The sequence below is a fragment of the Eschrichtius robustus genome, chromosome 6 (assembly GCF_028021215.1).
Source record: "Eschrichtius robustus isolate mEscRob2 chromosome 6, mEscRob2.pri, whole genome shotgun sequence".
NCBI classification, from domain to species: Eukaryota; Metazoa; Chordata; class Mammalia; order Artiodactyla; family Eschrichtiidae; genus Eschrichtius; species Eschrichtius robustus.
The window spans coordinates 104,930,767-104,946,809 of NC_090829.1; the positions used below are offsets into that span (position 1 = coordinate 104,930,767).

Here is a 16,043-nt window from a genome sequence, read left to right on the forward strand (position 1 = left end):
CTAGAACTAGTTTGGTCACCATCGTCACATACATTGTTATTGAGAAGATTCACCCATAACGCTTTCATTTGATTTTGAGCTCCTTGAGAGCAGAGACCCTTAACATTCATTTCTCTGTCTCCACTGCTGCCCCAGTGATTGCCATAAAGTAGTGCCACGTACTGATTGTTCCTCATTCAAGGAAGAAATCCTAATATTGTGCGGATTATTAGATGGATTTTGTACATTTTAAAAAATAGTTTTTAACAGCAAATGAAAGGTCTTTCTGAAAAGAAAAATTACATCATCAATTTTTAGGCTCTCTGTGGAGTGGAAAAACATTTTTGGTCCAACCTTTTCACTGTGAGTTTTTGTACAGGGCCCATGTCCCATGGGTCAGCCAGAAAGAAGGTGTCAAGTAGTGAGATACTTCTCTATTTTTCATCCAAGTAAGTCCTTCAACCCACAAAAGCAGCAGGTTGTCCTAATGATTTATCAACTGCATCCCTACAAATGACTTGCTTCTCTCTAGGAAGTTCTAAACTCCCTTAGACTTGACCCTCCCTTGCTCAGGAATCCAGTCTTGCCACTGTTATCAAAACAATGATTTGTACTGTAACTTGTCAAAGTCACTTAATGTCCAAAAGCAGGTATTCATACATTTATTTAATAAATATTCATCAATTGGCAACAGTATTGCAGATACTATGAAAAACATGGAGGTATAATGGTAATAAAGGCAGATCTAATTTCTTCCCCTCAAGGAAGTAGAGGTGATAGTAATATCTGCAGCTAGAGTGTTTTTTAGGATTATGGGGAGAATTCGGGGCAGAACTTGAGAACATTCAATGATCTTTTTTAAATCAAAGGAAGAATATGCCATTATAGATGTGTGAGCATTAGGAGAAGTTATGATGCAAAGTAAATCATTGCTAAAATTTGTAAACAAGACTAAGAGTTTCTTTCTTTATGCAGGGCTATCAGAACATTGCCCAAAACCCCAGTTCACTTTGTGTAAACATTAAGTTTGGGCAAACCATAAGGAGGCATCCATCATGAATTTTCATATTCTAAAAAAAAGTTCTGCCATTATCATGGATCAATAGGGTGTAATGGATTGTGTTTTAAATTTGGAAGTCATGACCGTTTATTCTAAGTGACAAGTCACTTGTTAGTTTACAGGACAGACAGTACAGAACTGTGAGATAGAGCATGGATTCTGAAGCCGGATTCTCTAGGGTCTAATTCAGCCTCTGTCACTTATTATCTGTGTGATTTTGAGTGACTGTCTTAACCTCTCTGTGCCTTTGTCTCCTTATCTATAACATTGGGACACCAATTTTGTCTACTTCATAAAATGTTTGTGCAGTTAAAGGAATTAATGTACATAGAATGCACTTAGAAGAGAGCCAGACACATAGTAAGTGCCATCTAAGTGTTAGTCATTCTTTCTTCTCTGAGTTCAAAGCTACTTTAAGAAGGATAAATATCTATCTACTTCTTAAGAGTTAGATCAAGGTGAAGAGTAAATACTAAAGTTCTTTTTAAAATGTCAAATTCTGTGTTAATGTAAAAAGAGATGGTTGTGATGATGACGGTGATAACAAGCTTAATGTCATATTGGACAAGTATTTGTAAAGGAAAGAATGTTGTGAAAGTACCTCACTAGGGAGATCAAGGGGAAGAGTTTGAATTTCAAGTGGCCCAATTAGTTTCTTCCTTTGTTCTCAGTGGGAGAGCTGGACATATGGACATGTTATCTACCTTCGAAATTCAGAAAATGGTGCTTCAGTAATGCTAGTATTTTTAAAAAATCATAAAATTTAGAAATGTGATTATTTTATCTGATAAATACTAGAAATTGTCACAAATACATTATACTAGACATAGAAATGTTACATATTAATTCAATTCTCTTTATAATTACTGTTCTTAAAAGAACAGTGTTGGAAAAATTAACAAAGACTGGACAAACGCAATGCCTGAGTTTTCCATCTAGCCAATTTTACATGGTTCAATTAACTTTGCACCTGTAAGAAACAAAATTTAGATCCTGTCATTTCTAAATAAAAGCACAGCTACAAGAAGTTCATTTGAGAAGATACTACTTGATTTTTTAAATAATTAAGTGCATCAGTGTTTATTTGCCCTTTGAAATAAAATATGCTTTATGAGAATGGGTACACTGTATTCTGATTTAAGGTACATAATGCACAATTGCTCAAAATAAAATTTCTTATGCTAATTTCATTTAAAACAGGAAATAATGCACTTGTGTTTAAGTGGAATGACCCTCTGCACTAGTCAAAGCCCATTCTCCTTCCACTGTTTTAATAAGAGAAGAATAATAAAAAGACACACTGAACAATGCTGTTGTGTCAGCTAAGCACTATACATGAATTATCTCGATTAATCTTCAAAAAAATCTTAGAAGGCACTATTGTGATCACTAGTGTCTAGCATAAACTTTGAAGTTGAAAAGTACAAGCTTCAGATTTTGGCTTCCTAATTAATATCTATGTGATCATGGGCCATTCAAATTTTCAGCTTTTGTTTCCTCATCTGGTGAAATGGAGATAATAATACTTATTTAAAAGTCTAATAAAATTAAAATCATGTGACTATCTAGCACAGAATAGGAATTAAATATTTTCTACCTTCAGGAAACCTTGAAATAATGGTTGGATTGAGGAATAAAATTAGGAATTTGGGTCATTATGAATTCCTCACTAACAAAATTATACTACCTTGAGAAAGTTAATTCATGCCTCAATTTTAATTTTGTAATTTGCAATATGGGTATAATTCTTCTGGTTATTCAATGTATAAATGAGAGTTTCTGTTATACCTATTTCTTTGTATAAAATTTTTGACAGAAAACTAAAGAGTTAGTCCACATATAGTCTTCCTGTATATTTAATTGACTGTGAAAGTTCTGTCATTGAATAAAAGATTCAGCCTTTTAACAATAGAAGATAGGTGCTAATCAATTTAGCATGATTACTAATTTTTTGTGGACATTATTTTTTTTAATTTTAAAAGGTATAGGAAGTGGGTAAGAGTATAAAAGAAGGCTGGTCATGAGTGGATTGTGATTGAAGTTGCTATAGAAATGGTTACATGCAGGTTCATTATACTATTTTACAATTTCATCTATTTTTGTAGACATTGAAAATTTTACAAAACAAAATGTTAAAAAATGATAGCCTTCAAAATCTTGATTTCATATTCTATCTTGGTAATGACAAATCATTTAAAGGCTAATCAAGACAGACTAGAATTGGGAGTGTATTTTATAAAGAAATCTTCCAGGTGAAGCATAACCAACCTTGAAGATATGTATATTTGCAAACAAAATAGGCACAGTTTTATAGCCCTTAAGGTGGCAAATGAGACTATTGGCTGCAAAACTCTGAAAATGGGCGTTATGTCTAATTTTTTACAAATATGTTTGAAGAAAGAAAGGAAAAAGAGGAGCTGTTTTAATCTTTAATGAGCGTCAAGGATTATTAAGTGATTCAGTAGAAATAACCTTTCCCTTTATCTCATTGATCAGATACCATTTTTAATGAGTATGCTTTGTCTCACACTACTATGTTCTAGATACCTGGCTTTGTCAATAACATCTGTATATATAAGCTTTTATTAATGCAGAAGGCCCCAAATTTCAAGGTCACAATATGTCTGACCTTCTGGACATTGGCTGACCTTCTCTCATCACATTCTCCAGTTGAGTGTGCAAAGTCTTTTGCTGCATATGCTACTGCAACTTCCATGCTGGAGCACAGTGCACTCTTGTGGGGCAGCATTAAAACCAGCATGGCAAAACCCCTCTGCACCATGGAGCAGTTGACAAAGCAGAACTATACAAATGAAAGAGTAATCAATATATATCTGGATTAATTTAGGCTGAATTAACGTAGATGTACAGTGAATGTGTATATTCTTAAGTCTTAGATTGTGAAAAAGGAAGTACTTATTCTAGTTTCCTTTTATGAATTGCTAGTTTCATATTTTCATATTACCTGCACATGCGAATTTTAGGAGAACATAACATTAAGAAAATTAGAAGAGAAGATTTACGAAACTATCATTTTATTTAGATAATATATGAATTACTCAGATTATCCTGCTTGAATAGTAAACACTACTTGAGTTATAAATAATTCTTTAGTGCATAGAAAAAGAAACAGAAAATTATATGCACATTTGTGTAAAAAAGCATCGGTCATATATAGAGTACTTGTAGAGAATGTGATCTGATATGGTATGCATAATTCAAAAAGTTCATTTTTCAGTCTTTCACTCTATTTCCCACATAGACATAACTAGTTTGTGTTTGTTTTTAGAGCAATATTGAAGAATGAGATGACTGTGTACAATTATTGTACAATATTGTTTATTTTTACTTTTGAGTAGTAGTTTTATTCAGATGCACACTGCATATTCTGTGAATGCCATATGTTTATGTGTAATTGTATAAAATACTGTTATTTTATAAATATCTATAATTTTTTGGAAATACTCAACTGCTATTAATAATATCTATAATTTTTTGGAAATATGCAACTGCGACACTTATTAACACTCCTAGGTGTATGTTAATGAATTTGTGATTGAGCAAATTAATAATTAGAACAAAAGTATGTCTATATGAAAACAAGCTTTAACACAAATACTTTAAAACTATATACCATTACAAGCAAGTATTAAAATGGAGCACTTCACGTTATTTAAACTATCCTCTCAATATAGTTGTGATGGAATTTGTATAAAATATGTCATTTTTTATTTTATTTTGCTTTGCTTTTGCTTTTTAATTCCAAAGAAGATTCTAGAATTACTTTTTTCCTACAAATCAAAATTTTCACTTAGTGGGCTCATTTAAAGTAAGACACACTTTTATCCTGTTATCCCCATTTAGCCAGACAGACTTTGTGACACATGATCAGCGTAGCCATGGAGAGACTGAGCCGCTGCGGCTGCCTCCTCTGAAATTCAATGAATAGAAAGCTGGCCGTGGTCTCTGAGTCTGTAGGTCTGGCACCTTTGAAATCATTACATTCCATTAAATACTCCTTCATTTATTTACTGCCTGCCTTTCATCATGAAATCAGAAAATGTCCCGTTTCATAGCAATATACTTTGGCCTGAGAACCTGAGCAGTCAATTTCAGGCAGCATTCTTATGCATAGCTGTAGATTTGTAATTAACATACTAGGTTGACAGTGGGATTACTGCAGTGGTTACCTGCTCCAACAACTTTGTCAATGGATATGTTGGTGGCATCCAATTCCTTAGCAAACTCATGAACTGCTTGGGTAGGGTCTTCGTAAGTGTGCGGGTCAACGTAAGTCCTGAGACCTGGAAGTTTTACTGTTTAAGGAAAGGAAGAAAGGCATTGAGGAAGAAAGGCATTTATAAAACCTTTAGTGTGAGAATTTATGATAACATTATTGGTTTAAAAAAAAATCCCCATGACATTAAACCATAATGAAACAGAAAGAGGTACCACAAGGAACTTTCTCTGTAAAAACACTAGAAGGAAAATGGACATTCAAGGGGGAGGTTCTTGAGGAGAGAAAAATGGTTCAGAATTGAGTAGGCCTAGTAATTACTACCAGTAGCAGCAGTGGGTGAATGCCATCACACTATCACACATTTGTGACTCTGTAAACAGTGCAGTAACCAAATATCTATTACAGTGCCACATGTGACAATAAAGGAAAGCTTGTGACATACTTTCATAAGGCGGAATAGCTGATGTAATTAGATGATATAAAACGGCATGTCTTTCATCTGACACTATTCTGCTTTTATTAACAGTCACAATCAAAATTCCCCACTGCAATTATAGATTTACGTTAAGCTGTGAGTTTACGTATACATAATATGGGTATTATATGTATATACTAGTATAGCTTCAATTAACTGAAATCTTATTATGTAGCTTTTCAACATAGTTAAAAGCAATATAAGTGTTCTCTATAAGTTTAATAATTGTGGTAAGGAGCTAAATTCCAAACATAAATCATATTTATAGCTTATTAAATATAAACTTTCTTCATAGTATATTTATTTATTGAATTTTTCTGAAGGTGAAAAATTTTCATGATGTTCTGCAATTAAAATAGCACAGACAAAAGATACAGGAGAATCATTTTGGATTTGATATAATATTAATAAAATTCCTATCATTTGGAAATATAATTCATATTTGAAACAATTTGGAATGTTCAAGAAACTAACTTTCTCTGAAAGAAAACTAAATTTTTAAAAAGGAAACCTAAAATCTATTAAAGTACATAAACATGCTCTAACATTAAAGGACACTGTAATTTAACTGCCACAGTATATATACTAATAATATTGACTTTGAATTTTAATTTTCATAACTGTGAATAATATTAGTAAAATCATTTTAGCAAGGGACATGGATTCTTTCTTTTTTTTCTGTCACTTTTTCCCAGCTTTATTGAAATTTAACTGACATAAGGTTGTGTAGGTTTAAAGCGTACAATGTGATCGTTTGATACACATATATATTGTGAAATATTTACCACAATAATATTAAAACATTCCTCATCTCATAATTACCTTTATTGTTGTTGTTGTTAGCATGAGAATGTTAAAACTCTACTCTCATAGCAACTTCCTAGTGTACAATACAATAATGTTAACTAGAGTCATCATGCAGCACCTTAGATCCCCAGAATTTGTTCATCTTCTAACTGAAAGCTTGTACTGTTTGACCAACATCTCCCCATATTCCCCATCCCTCAGCCCCTGGCAACCACCATACTACTTTCTGTTTCTATGAGTTTGATATTTTTAGATTCCACATGTGAGTTCATAAAGCATTTGTCTTTCTCTCTCTGGCTTATTTCATTTAGAAAAATGCCTTCAAGGTCCATCCATGTTGTCACAAATGGCAGGATTTCTTTCTTTTATATGGATAAATAATATTCCATTCTATAAATATACCTCATTTTCTTTATCCATTCATCTGTCAATGGACACTTAGGTTATTTCCATGTCTTGACTGTTGTGAAGAATGCTATAGTAAACATGGAGGTGCAGATACACCTTTGAGACAGTGATTTCATTTCCTTTCAATATATACCCATCAGTAGGATTGCTGAATCATATTGTAGTTGTATTTTTAATTTTTTGAGAACCCTCTATACTTTTCCAATATTGGTGATACCAATTTACATTCCCACCAGCAGTGCACCAGATTTCCTTTTCTACACATCCTTGTCAGCATTTGTTATCTTTTGTCTTTTTGAGAATAGTCATGCTAACAGATGTGAGACAGTATCTCATTGTGATTTTGATTTGCATATCCCTGATGGTTAGTGATACAGAGCTCCTTTTTATGTACTTGTTAGCCATTTGTATGTGTTCTTTGGAAAAAATGTCTATTCATGTCTTTTGCCCATTTTCTAATTGGATTGCTTGGGTTTTTGCTGTTGAGCTCCTTATGTATTTTGGGTATTAACCCCTTATCAGATATATGGTTTGCAAATATTTTTACCATTCCATAGGTTCCCTTTTCTTTTCCTTAATTGTTTCTTCTGCTGTGCAGAAGATTTTTAGTTTAATGTAGTAATGCTTGTTGATTTTTGCATTTGTTGCTGGTGTTTTGGGGTTCATATCCAAAAATATCATTGCTAAGACCTATGTCAATGAGCTTTTTCTCTCTTTTTGTTCTAAAAGTTTTATAAGTTCAGGTCTTATGTTGAAGTCCTTAATTCATTTTGAGTTACATTTTGCGAGTGATGTAAGATGATGGTGTAGTTTCATTCTTTTGCAAATGAATATCCAGTTCTCCCAACATCATTTAGTGAAGAAACTATCATTTCCCTATTGAGTATTCTTGGCTCCCTAGTTGGCCATATGCATGAGTTTATTTCTGGGCTCTCAATCCTGCTCCATTGGTCTATGTGTCTGTTTTATGCCAGTACCATACTGTGTTTATTACTATAACTTTGTGATATAATTTGAAATCTGGAAGTGTGATGCCTCCAGCTTTCTAAGATTGCTTTGGCTATTTGAGGTCTTTGTAATTCCATATGAAATTCGGGATAGTTCCTTCTATTTCTCTGAAAAATGCCATTGGAATTTTGATAGAGACTGCACTGGATCTATAGATGGTTTAGGTACTGGGGCCATTTTGACAATATTAACTCTTTAGATCCATGAGCATGGGCTATCTTGCGGTTTATTTGTGTCATCTTCAATTTCTTTTTTTTTTTTTTTAACATCTTTATTGGAGTATAATTGCTTTACAAGGGTGTGTTAGTTTTTGCTTTATAACAAAGTGAATCAGCTATACATATACATATATCACCATATCTCCTCCCTCTTGTGTCTATCTCCTACCCTCCCTATCCCACCACTCTAGGTGGTCACAAAGCACCGAGCTGATCTCCCTGTGTTATGCAGCTGCTTTCCACTAGCTATCTATTTTACGTTTGGTAGTGTATATATGTCCATGCCACTCTCTCACTTTGTCCCAGCTTACCCTTTCCCCTCCCCATATCCTCAAGTCCATTCTCTAGTAGGTCTGTGTCTTTATTCCCATCTTGCCTCTAGGTTCTTCATGACGTTTTTTCTTTTTTCTTGGATTCCATATATATGTGTTAGCATATGGTATTTGTTTTTCTCTTTCTGACTTACTTCACTCTGTATGACAGACTCTAGGTCCATCCACATCACTACAAATAACTCAATTTCGTTTCTTTTTATGGTTGAGTAATAGCCCATTGTACATATGTGCCACATCTTCTTTATCCATTCATCTGTTGATGGACACTTAGGTTGCTTCCATGTCCCGGCTATTGTAAATAGAGCTGCAATGAACACTGTGGTACATGACTCTTTTTGAATTATGGTTTTCTCAGGGTATACGCCCAGTAGTGGGATTGCAGGGTCATATGGTAGTTCTATTTTTAGTTTTTTAAGGAACCTCCATACTGTTCTCCATAGTGGCTGTATCAATTTACATTCCCACCAACAGTGCAAGAGGGTTCCCTTTTCTCTACACCTTCTCCATCATTTATTGTTTGTAGATTTTTTGATGATGGCCATTCTGAGTGGTGTGAGATGATACCACATTGTAGTTTTGATTTGCATTTCTCTAATGATTAGCGATGTTGAGCATCCTTTCATGTGTTTGTTGGCAATCTGTATATCTTCTTCGGAGAAATGTCTATTTAGGTCTTCTGCCCATTTTTGGATTCGGTTCTTTGTTTTTTTTGATATTGAGCTGCATGAGCTGTTTGTATATTTTGGAGAGTAATCCTCTGTCAGTTGCTTCATTTGCAAATATTTTCTCCCATTCTGAGGGTTGTCTTTTCGTCTTGTTTATGGTTTCCTTTGCTGTGCAAAAGCTTTTAAGTTTCATTAGGCCCCATTTGTTTATTTTTGTTTTTATTTCCATTTCTCTAGGAGGTGGGTAAAAAAGGATCTTGCTGTGATTTATGTCATAGAGTGTTCTGCCTATGTTTTCCTCTAGGAGTTTTATAGTGTCTGGCCTTCCATTTAGGTCTTTAATCCATTTTGAGTTTATTTTTGTGTATGGTGTTAGGGAGTGTTCTGATTTCATTCTTTTACATGTAGCTGTCCAGTTTTCCCAGCACCACTTATTGAAGAGGCTGTCTTTTCTCCATTGTATATTCTTGCCTCCTTTATCAAAAATAAGGTGACCATATGTGTGTGGGTTTATCTCTGGGCTTTCTATCCTGTTCCATTGATCTATATTTCTGTTTCTGTGCCGGTACCATACTGTCTTGATTACTGTAACTTTGTAGTATAGTCTGAAGTCAGGGAGCCTGATTCCTCCAGCTCCATTTTTCTTTCTCAAGATTGCTTTGGCTATTTGGGGTCTTTTGTGTTTCCATACAACCTGTGAACTTTTTTGTTCTAGTTCTGTGAAAAATGCCGTTGGTAGTTTGATAGGGATTGCACTGAATTTGTAGATTGCTTTCGGTAGTAGAGTCATTTTCAGAACGTTGATTCCTCCGATCCAAGAACATGGTATATCTCTCCATCTGTTTGTATCATCTTTAATTTCTTTCGTCAGTGTCTTATAGTTTTCTGCATACAGGTCTTTTGTCTCCTTAGGTAAGTTCATTCCTAGGTATTTTATCCTTTTTGTTGCAATGGCAAATGGGAGTGTTTCCATAATTTCTCTTTCAGATTTTTCATCATTAGTGTATAGGAATGCAAGAGATCTCTGTGAATTAATTTTGTATCCTGCTACTTTACCAAATTCATTGATTAGCTTAGTAGTTTTCTGGTAGCATCTTTAGGATTCTCTATGTATAGTATCATGTCATCTGCAAACAGTGACAGTATTACTTCTTCTATTCCGATTTGGATTCCTTTCATTTCTTTTTCTTCTCTGATTGCTGTGGTTAAAACTTTCCAAACTACGTTGAATAATAGTGGTGAAAGTGGACGATCTTGTCTTGTTCCTGATCTTAGAGGAAATGGTTTCAGTTTTTCACCATTGAGAACGATGTTGGCTGTGGGTTTGTCATATATAGCCTTTATTATGTTGAGGTAAGTTCCCTCTATGCCTACTTTCTGGAGGGTTTTTATCATAAATGGGTGTTGAAATTTGTCAAAAGCTTTTTCTGCATCTATTGAGATGATCATAGGGTTTTTCTCCTTCAGTTTGTTCATATAGTTTATCACATTGATTGATTTGCATATATTGAAGAATCCTTGCATTCCTAGGATAAACCCCACTTGATCATGGTGTATGATCCTTTTAATGTGCTCTTGGATTCTGTTTGCTAGTACTTTGTTGAGGATTTTTGCATCTATGTTCATCAGTGATACTGGCCTGTAGTTTTCTTTCTTTGTGACATCTTTGTCTGGTTTTGGTATAAGGGTGATAGTGGCCTCGTAGAATGAGTTTGGGAGTGTTCCTCCCTCTGCTATATTTTGGAAGAGTTTGAGGAGGATAGGTGTTAGCTCTTCTCTAAATGTTGGACAGAATTTGCCTGTGAATCCATCTGTTCCTGGGCTTTTGTTTGTTGGAAGATTTTTAATCACACTTTCAATTTCAGTGCTTGTGATTGGTCTTTTTCTATTTTCTATTTCTTCCTGGTTCAGTCTCAGAAGGTTGTACTTTTCTATGAATTTGTCCATTTCTTCCAGGTTGTCCATTTTATTGGCATGCAGTTGCTTGTAGTAATCTCTCATGATTCTTTGTAGTTCTGCAGTGTCAGTTGTTACTTCTTTTTCATTTCTAATTCTGTCGATTTGAGTTTTCTTTCATTTTTTCTGGATGAGTCTAGCTAGTAGTTTATCCATTTTGTTTATCTTCTCAAAGAACCAGATTTTAGTTTTATTGATCTTTGTTATTGTTTCCTTCATTTCATTTTCATTGATTTCTGATCTGATCTTTATGATTTCTTTCCTTCTGCTAACTTTGGGGTTTTCTTGTTCTTCTTTCTCTAATTGCTTTCAGTGTAAAGTTAGGTTGCTTATTTGAGATTTTGTTTCTTGAAGCAGGATTGCATTGCTATAAACTTCCTTCTTAGAACTGTTTTTGCTGCATCGCATAGGTTTTGGGTCATCTTTTCATTGTCATTTATTTCTAGGTATTTTTAAAGTTTCTCTTTGATTTCTTCAGTGATCTCTTGGTTGATTAGTAGTGTATTGTTTAGCCTCCATGTGTTTGTATTTTTTACAGATTTTTTCCTGTATTTGATATCTAGTTTCATTGTGTTGCAGTTGGAAAAGATACTTGATATGATTTCAACTTTCTTAAATTCACCAAGGCTTGATTTGTGACCCAAGATATGATTTATCCTGGAGAATGTTCCATGCACACTTGAGAAGAAAGTGTAACCTGTTGTTTTTGGATGAAATGTCCTGTAAGTATCAATTAAGTCCATCTTGTTTAATGTATCATTTAAAGCTTGTGTTTCCTTATTCATTTTTATTTTGGATTATCTCTCTATTGGTGAAAGTGGGGTGTTAACGTCCCCTACTATGAATGTGTTACTGTTGATTTCCCCTTTTATGGCTGCTAGCATTTGGCTTATGTATTGAGGTGCTCCTATGTTGGTTCATAAATATTTACAATTGTTATATCTTCTTCTTGGATTGATCCCTTGATCGTTATGTAGTATCCTTCTTTGTCTCTTGCAATAGTTTTTATTTTAAAGTCTATTTTGTGTGATCTGAGAATTGCTACTCCAGCTTTCTTTTGATTTCCATTTGCAAGGAGTATCTTTTTCCATTCCCTCACTTTCGGTCTGTATGTGTCCCTAGGTCTGAACTGGGTCTCTTGTAGACAGCATATGTATGGATCTTCTTTTTGTATCCTTTCAGCCAGTCTATGTCTTTTGGTTGGAGCATTTAATCCATTTACATTTAAGGTAGATATCGATATGTATGTTCCTATTACCAGTTTCTTAATTGTTTTGGGTTTGTTATTGCAGGTCTTTTCCTTCTCTTGTGTTTCCTGCCTAGAGAAGTTCCTTTAGCATTTGTTGTAAAGCTGGTTTGGTGGTGTTGAATTCTCCTAGCTTTTGCTTGTCTGTGAAGGTTTTAATTTCTCTGTCAAATCTGAATGAGATCCTTGCTGGGTAGAGTAATCTTGGTTTAGGTTTTTCCCTTTCATCACGTTAAATATGTCCTGCCACTCCCTTCTGGCTTGCAGAGTTTCTGCTGAAAGATCAGCTATTAACCTTATGGGGATTCCCTTGTATGTTATTTGTTGCTTTTAATATTTTTTCTTTGTATTTAATTTTTGATAGTTTGATTAATATGTGTCTTGGCATGTTTCTCCTTGGATTTATCCTGTATGGGACTCTGCGTTTCTTTGACTTGACTGACGATTTCCTTTCCCATATTAGGGAAGTTTTCAACTATAATCTCTTCAAATATTTTCTCAGTCCCTTTCTATTTCTCTTCTTCTTCTGGGACCCCTATAATTCGAATGTTGGTCCATTTAATGTTGTCCCAGGGGTCTCTGAGACTGTCCTCAATTCTTTTCATTCTTTTTTCTTTATTCTGCTCTGTGGTAGTTATTTCCACTATTTTATCTTCCAGGTCACGTACCCATTCTTTTGCCTCAGTTATTTTGCTATTGATTCCTTCTAGAGAATTTTTAATTTCATTTTTTGTGTTGTTCATCATTGTTTGTTTGCTCTTTAGTTCTTCTAGGTCCTTGTTAAACGTTTCTTGTATTTTCTCCATTCTATTTCTAAGATCTTGGATCAACTTTTCTAACATTACTCTGAATTGTTTTTCAGGTAGACTGCCTATTTCCTCTTCATTTGTTTGTTCTGGTGGTTTTTTACCTTGCTCCTTCATCTGCTGTGTGTTTCTCAGTCTTCTCATTTTGCTTAACTTACTGTGTTTGGGGTCTCCTTTTCACAGGCTGCAGGTTTGTAGTTCCCATTGTTTTTGGTGTCTGCCCCCAGTGGCTAAGGTTGGTTCAGTGGGTTGTGTAGGCTTCCTGGTGGAGGGGACTGGTGCCTGTGTTCTGGTGGGTGAGGCTGGATCTTGTCTTTCTGGTGGGCAGGACCATGTCCCGTGGTGTGTTTTGGGGTGTCCATGACCTTGTTATGATTTTAGGCAGCCTCTCTGATAATGGGTGGGGTTGTGTTCCTGTGTTGCTAGTTGTTTGGTGTAGGGTGTCCAGCACTGTAGCTTGCTGGTCGTTGAGTAGAGCTGGGTCTTAGCATTCAGATGGAGATCTCTGTGAGAGCTTTCGCCGTTTGATATTTCATGGAGCTGGGAGGTCTCTGGTAGACCAATGTCTTGAACTCGGCTCTCCCACCTCAGAGGCACAGGCCTGACACCCGGCCGGAGCACCAAGACCCTGTCAGCCACACGGCTAAATAAAACTTTCTCAGCCTTTCACAGGTAACCTGACCCAGACAGAATGGATAGAGATGGGTAGGTGGAACTCGTAGAGTCACAGGCACCTCCAACGCGTCCACTCCGGGCAGCTCCTCCCGGAGAGCCGCCTGTGACTTACACAGGATCCCCAGTTGGGACATGGATTCTTAATGGTGATATATTTTTTCATTTAGCACACTATATTATTGAAGGTTTTTTTAATATTCTAAAATAACAAATAAAATCAGACATTATCTTTTTCTGATATCACTTTTTTTTAAATTTATTTATTTATTTTTGGCTGCATTGGGTCTTCATTGTTGCGTGCAGGCTTTCCCTAGTTACGGGGAGTGGGGGTTACTCTTTGTTGCCGTGTGTGGGCTTCTCATTGCGGTGGCTTCTCTTGTTGCAGAGAGCAGGCTCTGGGGCACGCAGGCTCAGTATATGTGGCGCTTGGGCTTAGCTGCTCCGCAGCATGTGGGATCTTCCCAGACCAGGGCTTGAACCCATGTCCTCTGCATTGGCAGGCAGATTCTTAACCACTGCGCCTCCAGGGAAGTCCCTGATATCATTTTTTAATAGAAGAATCTTATTGGCAAAATTGTAGCTGAACATTCTGGAATTACTGAAGATTCTTTGAGCGAGTTTTGTATAATAGTTCATATGAAATAGGTGTAGGGACTGTGATGACAGCAATTGTTCCTGAGACCCTTCATCACAATGGACATTTGGCCAATGAGTCCAGGATTTCAGAGTCTGGGCTAAGGAATGATTAGTTTGTTGATCTACAGGATGACTTTGTGAACGCCATGTTACGTCACATAATAATTTATGTTCCTGGGAAGCTTCCATAGAGGTTTTGAGTAAAGAAATATAGGCATAAGAATAAATGGATCAGGAAAGATGGGAGGTGAAGACTATTTTCCTTAGCTACTTCTTCAGATGATTTTGAGACAGCAAAATGGGAGTGGGAGGTGAGGGAAAATGTAGGAGAAGATAGGTCAGCGCCACTCCTCCCTCTGCCTGGTGTTGACCCTGACACTGCAAAAGACTGGCCACTCTCCATCCAGAGGCAGAGTGTAGATAATTTGAGATGACACCCATATCTAGGGAGTCAACATCCACCGAAATGGGGAAATAGTAAGTTTTTTGCCCTTTCTTTGGGCAAACTGTGAGTGGAGTAGCTTTTGAAGAACTCTACTTTTCCAGTTCTTCCACTTTGAATAGTGCAGCACAAAGAATCTGCTAGGCATCAGAGAAAGAAAGCTCTGGAAAACTTTCTCTTCAAGTGCCTAGCATTGAGTGCCTGTTATTGTAGCTAGTGCCCAGTAAATGACAGAGACTATCGCCATTATCAGTATCTTCATGTTAAGAATGCTTATTCACAAATATGAATATCATTAAGGTTTCCCAGAGACAGAATTTGGGCTTAGAAATGCCCGTTTCTTTGGAGCTCATGCATCAGTTTGCATGCTTCTGCTGTTTATTATAAACATCATTTCTTTCTATAAAAACAGTCACTCTTTAGTACAGTGGTCTACTATAATTTATTATCACACTAAAACTATTTCTACATTATCAGTACTAAAACACTTTACTGTTGATACAAGCAAACAGATTAAGGAAAGCTATCATACTTTTCTTGCTTTGGGGTAAGGAAAACAGTAAAAGTAACCATAGATTTAATAAAAGACATTAGGAAATGAAGTCTTCTCAGAATCTTTTTGTGTAGTCAATTTGGGTACATTTTAAAGAAGACACATCAAATGAAGGCTAGAATATGTGATCATCCAATTTTGATTTTCCCCTAGTCATAGTAAAGTCAGGAAATAGTAAGGTAAGAAAATCTAGCATTCCTTTCCAAGGGAAAAAATAGCACTTTTAAAAATAAGGTGAAAATGAAATTTTTTTCTGGTAAACAATCACAAATATTTTACTTTGCTGAACTTAAGGAAATCAGTTTGGGAGAGACTTACTGGCAAAATAGGGATATGGGGTTAAGAGATATGAATTACTACATATAAACTAGATAAGCAACAGGATATATTGTTATCACACAGGGAATTATAGCCATTATCTTGTAATAATTTTTAATGGCATATAATCTGTAAAAATCCTGAATCACTATGCTATACATCTGAAACTAATATAATATTGTAAATCAACTATACTTAAATTAAAAAAAGAAATTG

At 35.4% G+C, this 16,043-nt stretch overlaps 1 protein-coding gene across 1 annotated transcript in view; it reads right to left on the reverse strand.

The window, feature by feature from the left end:
* EPHA3 (EPH receptor A3) overlaps positions 1–16,043 on the reverse strand; it is a 357,487-nt gene that overhangs the window by 49,076 nt on the left and 292,368 nt on the right. Inside the window, exon 10 of the mRNA XM_068545605.1 lies at positions 5,230–5,355. Coding sequence (XP_068401706.1) covers positions 5,230–5,355 — 126 coding nt within the window. The remainder of the gene's footprint in view (positions 1–5,229; positions 5,356–16,043) is intronic.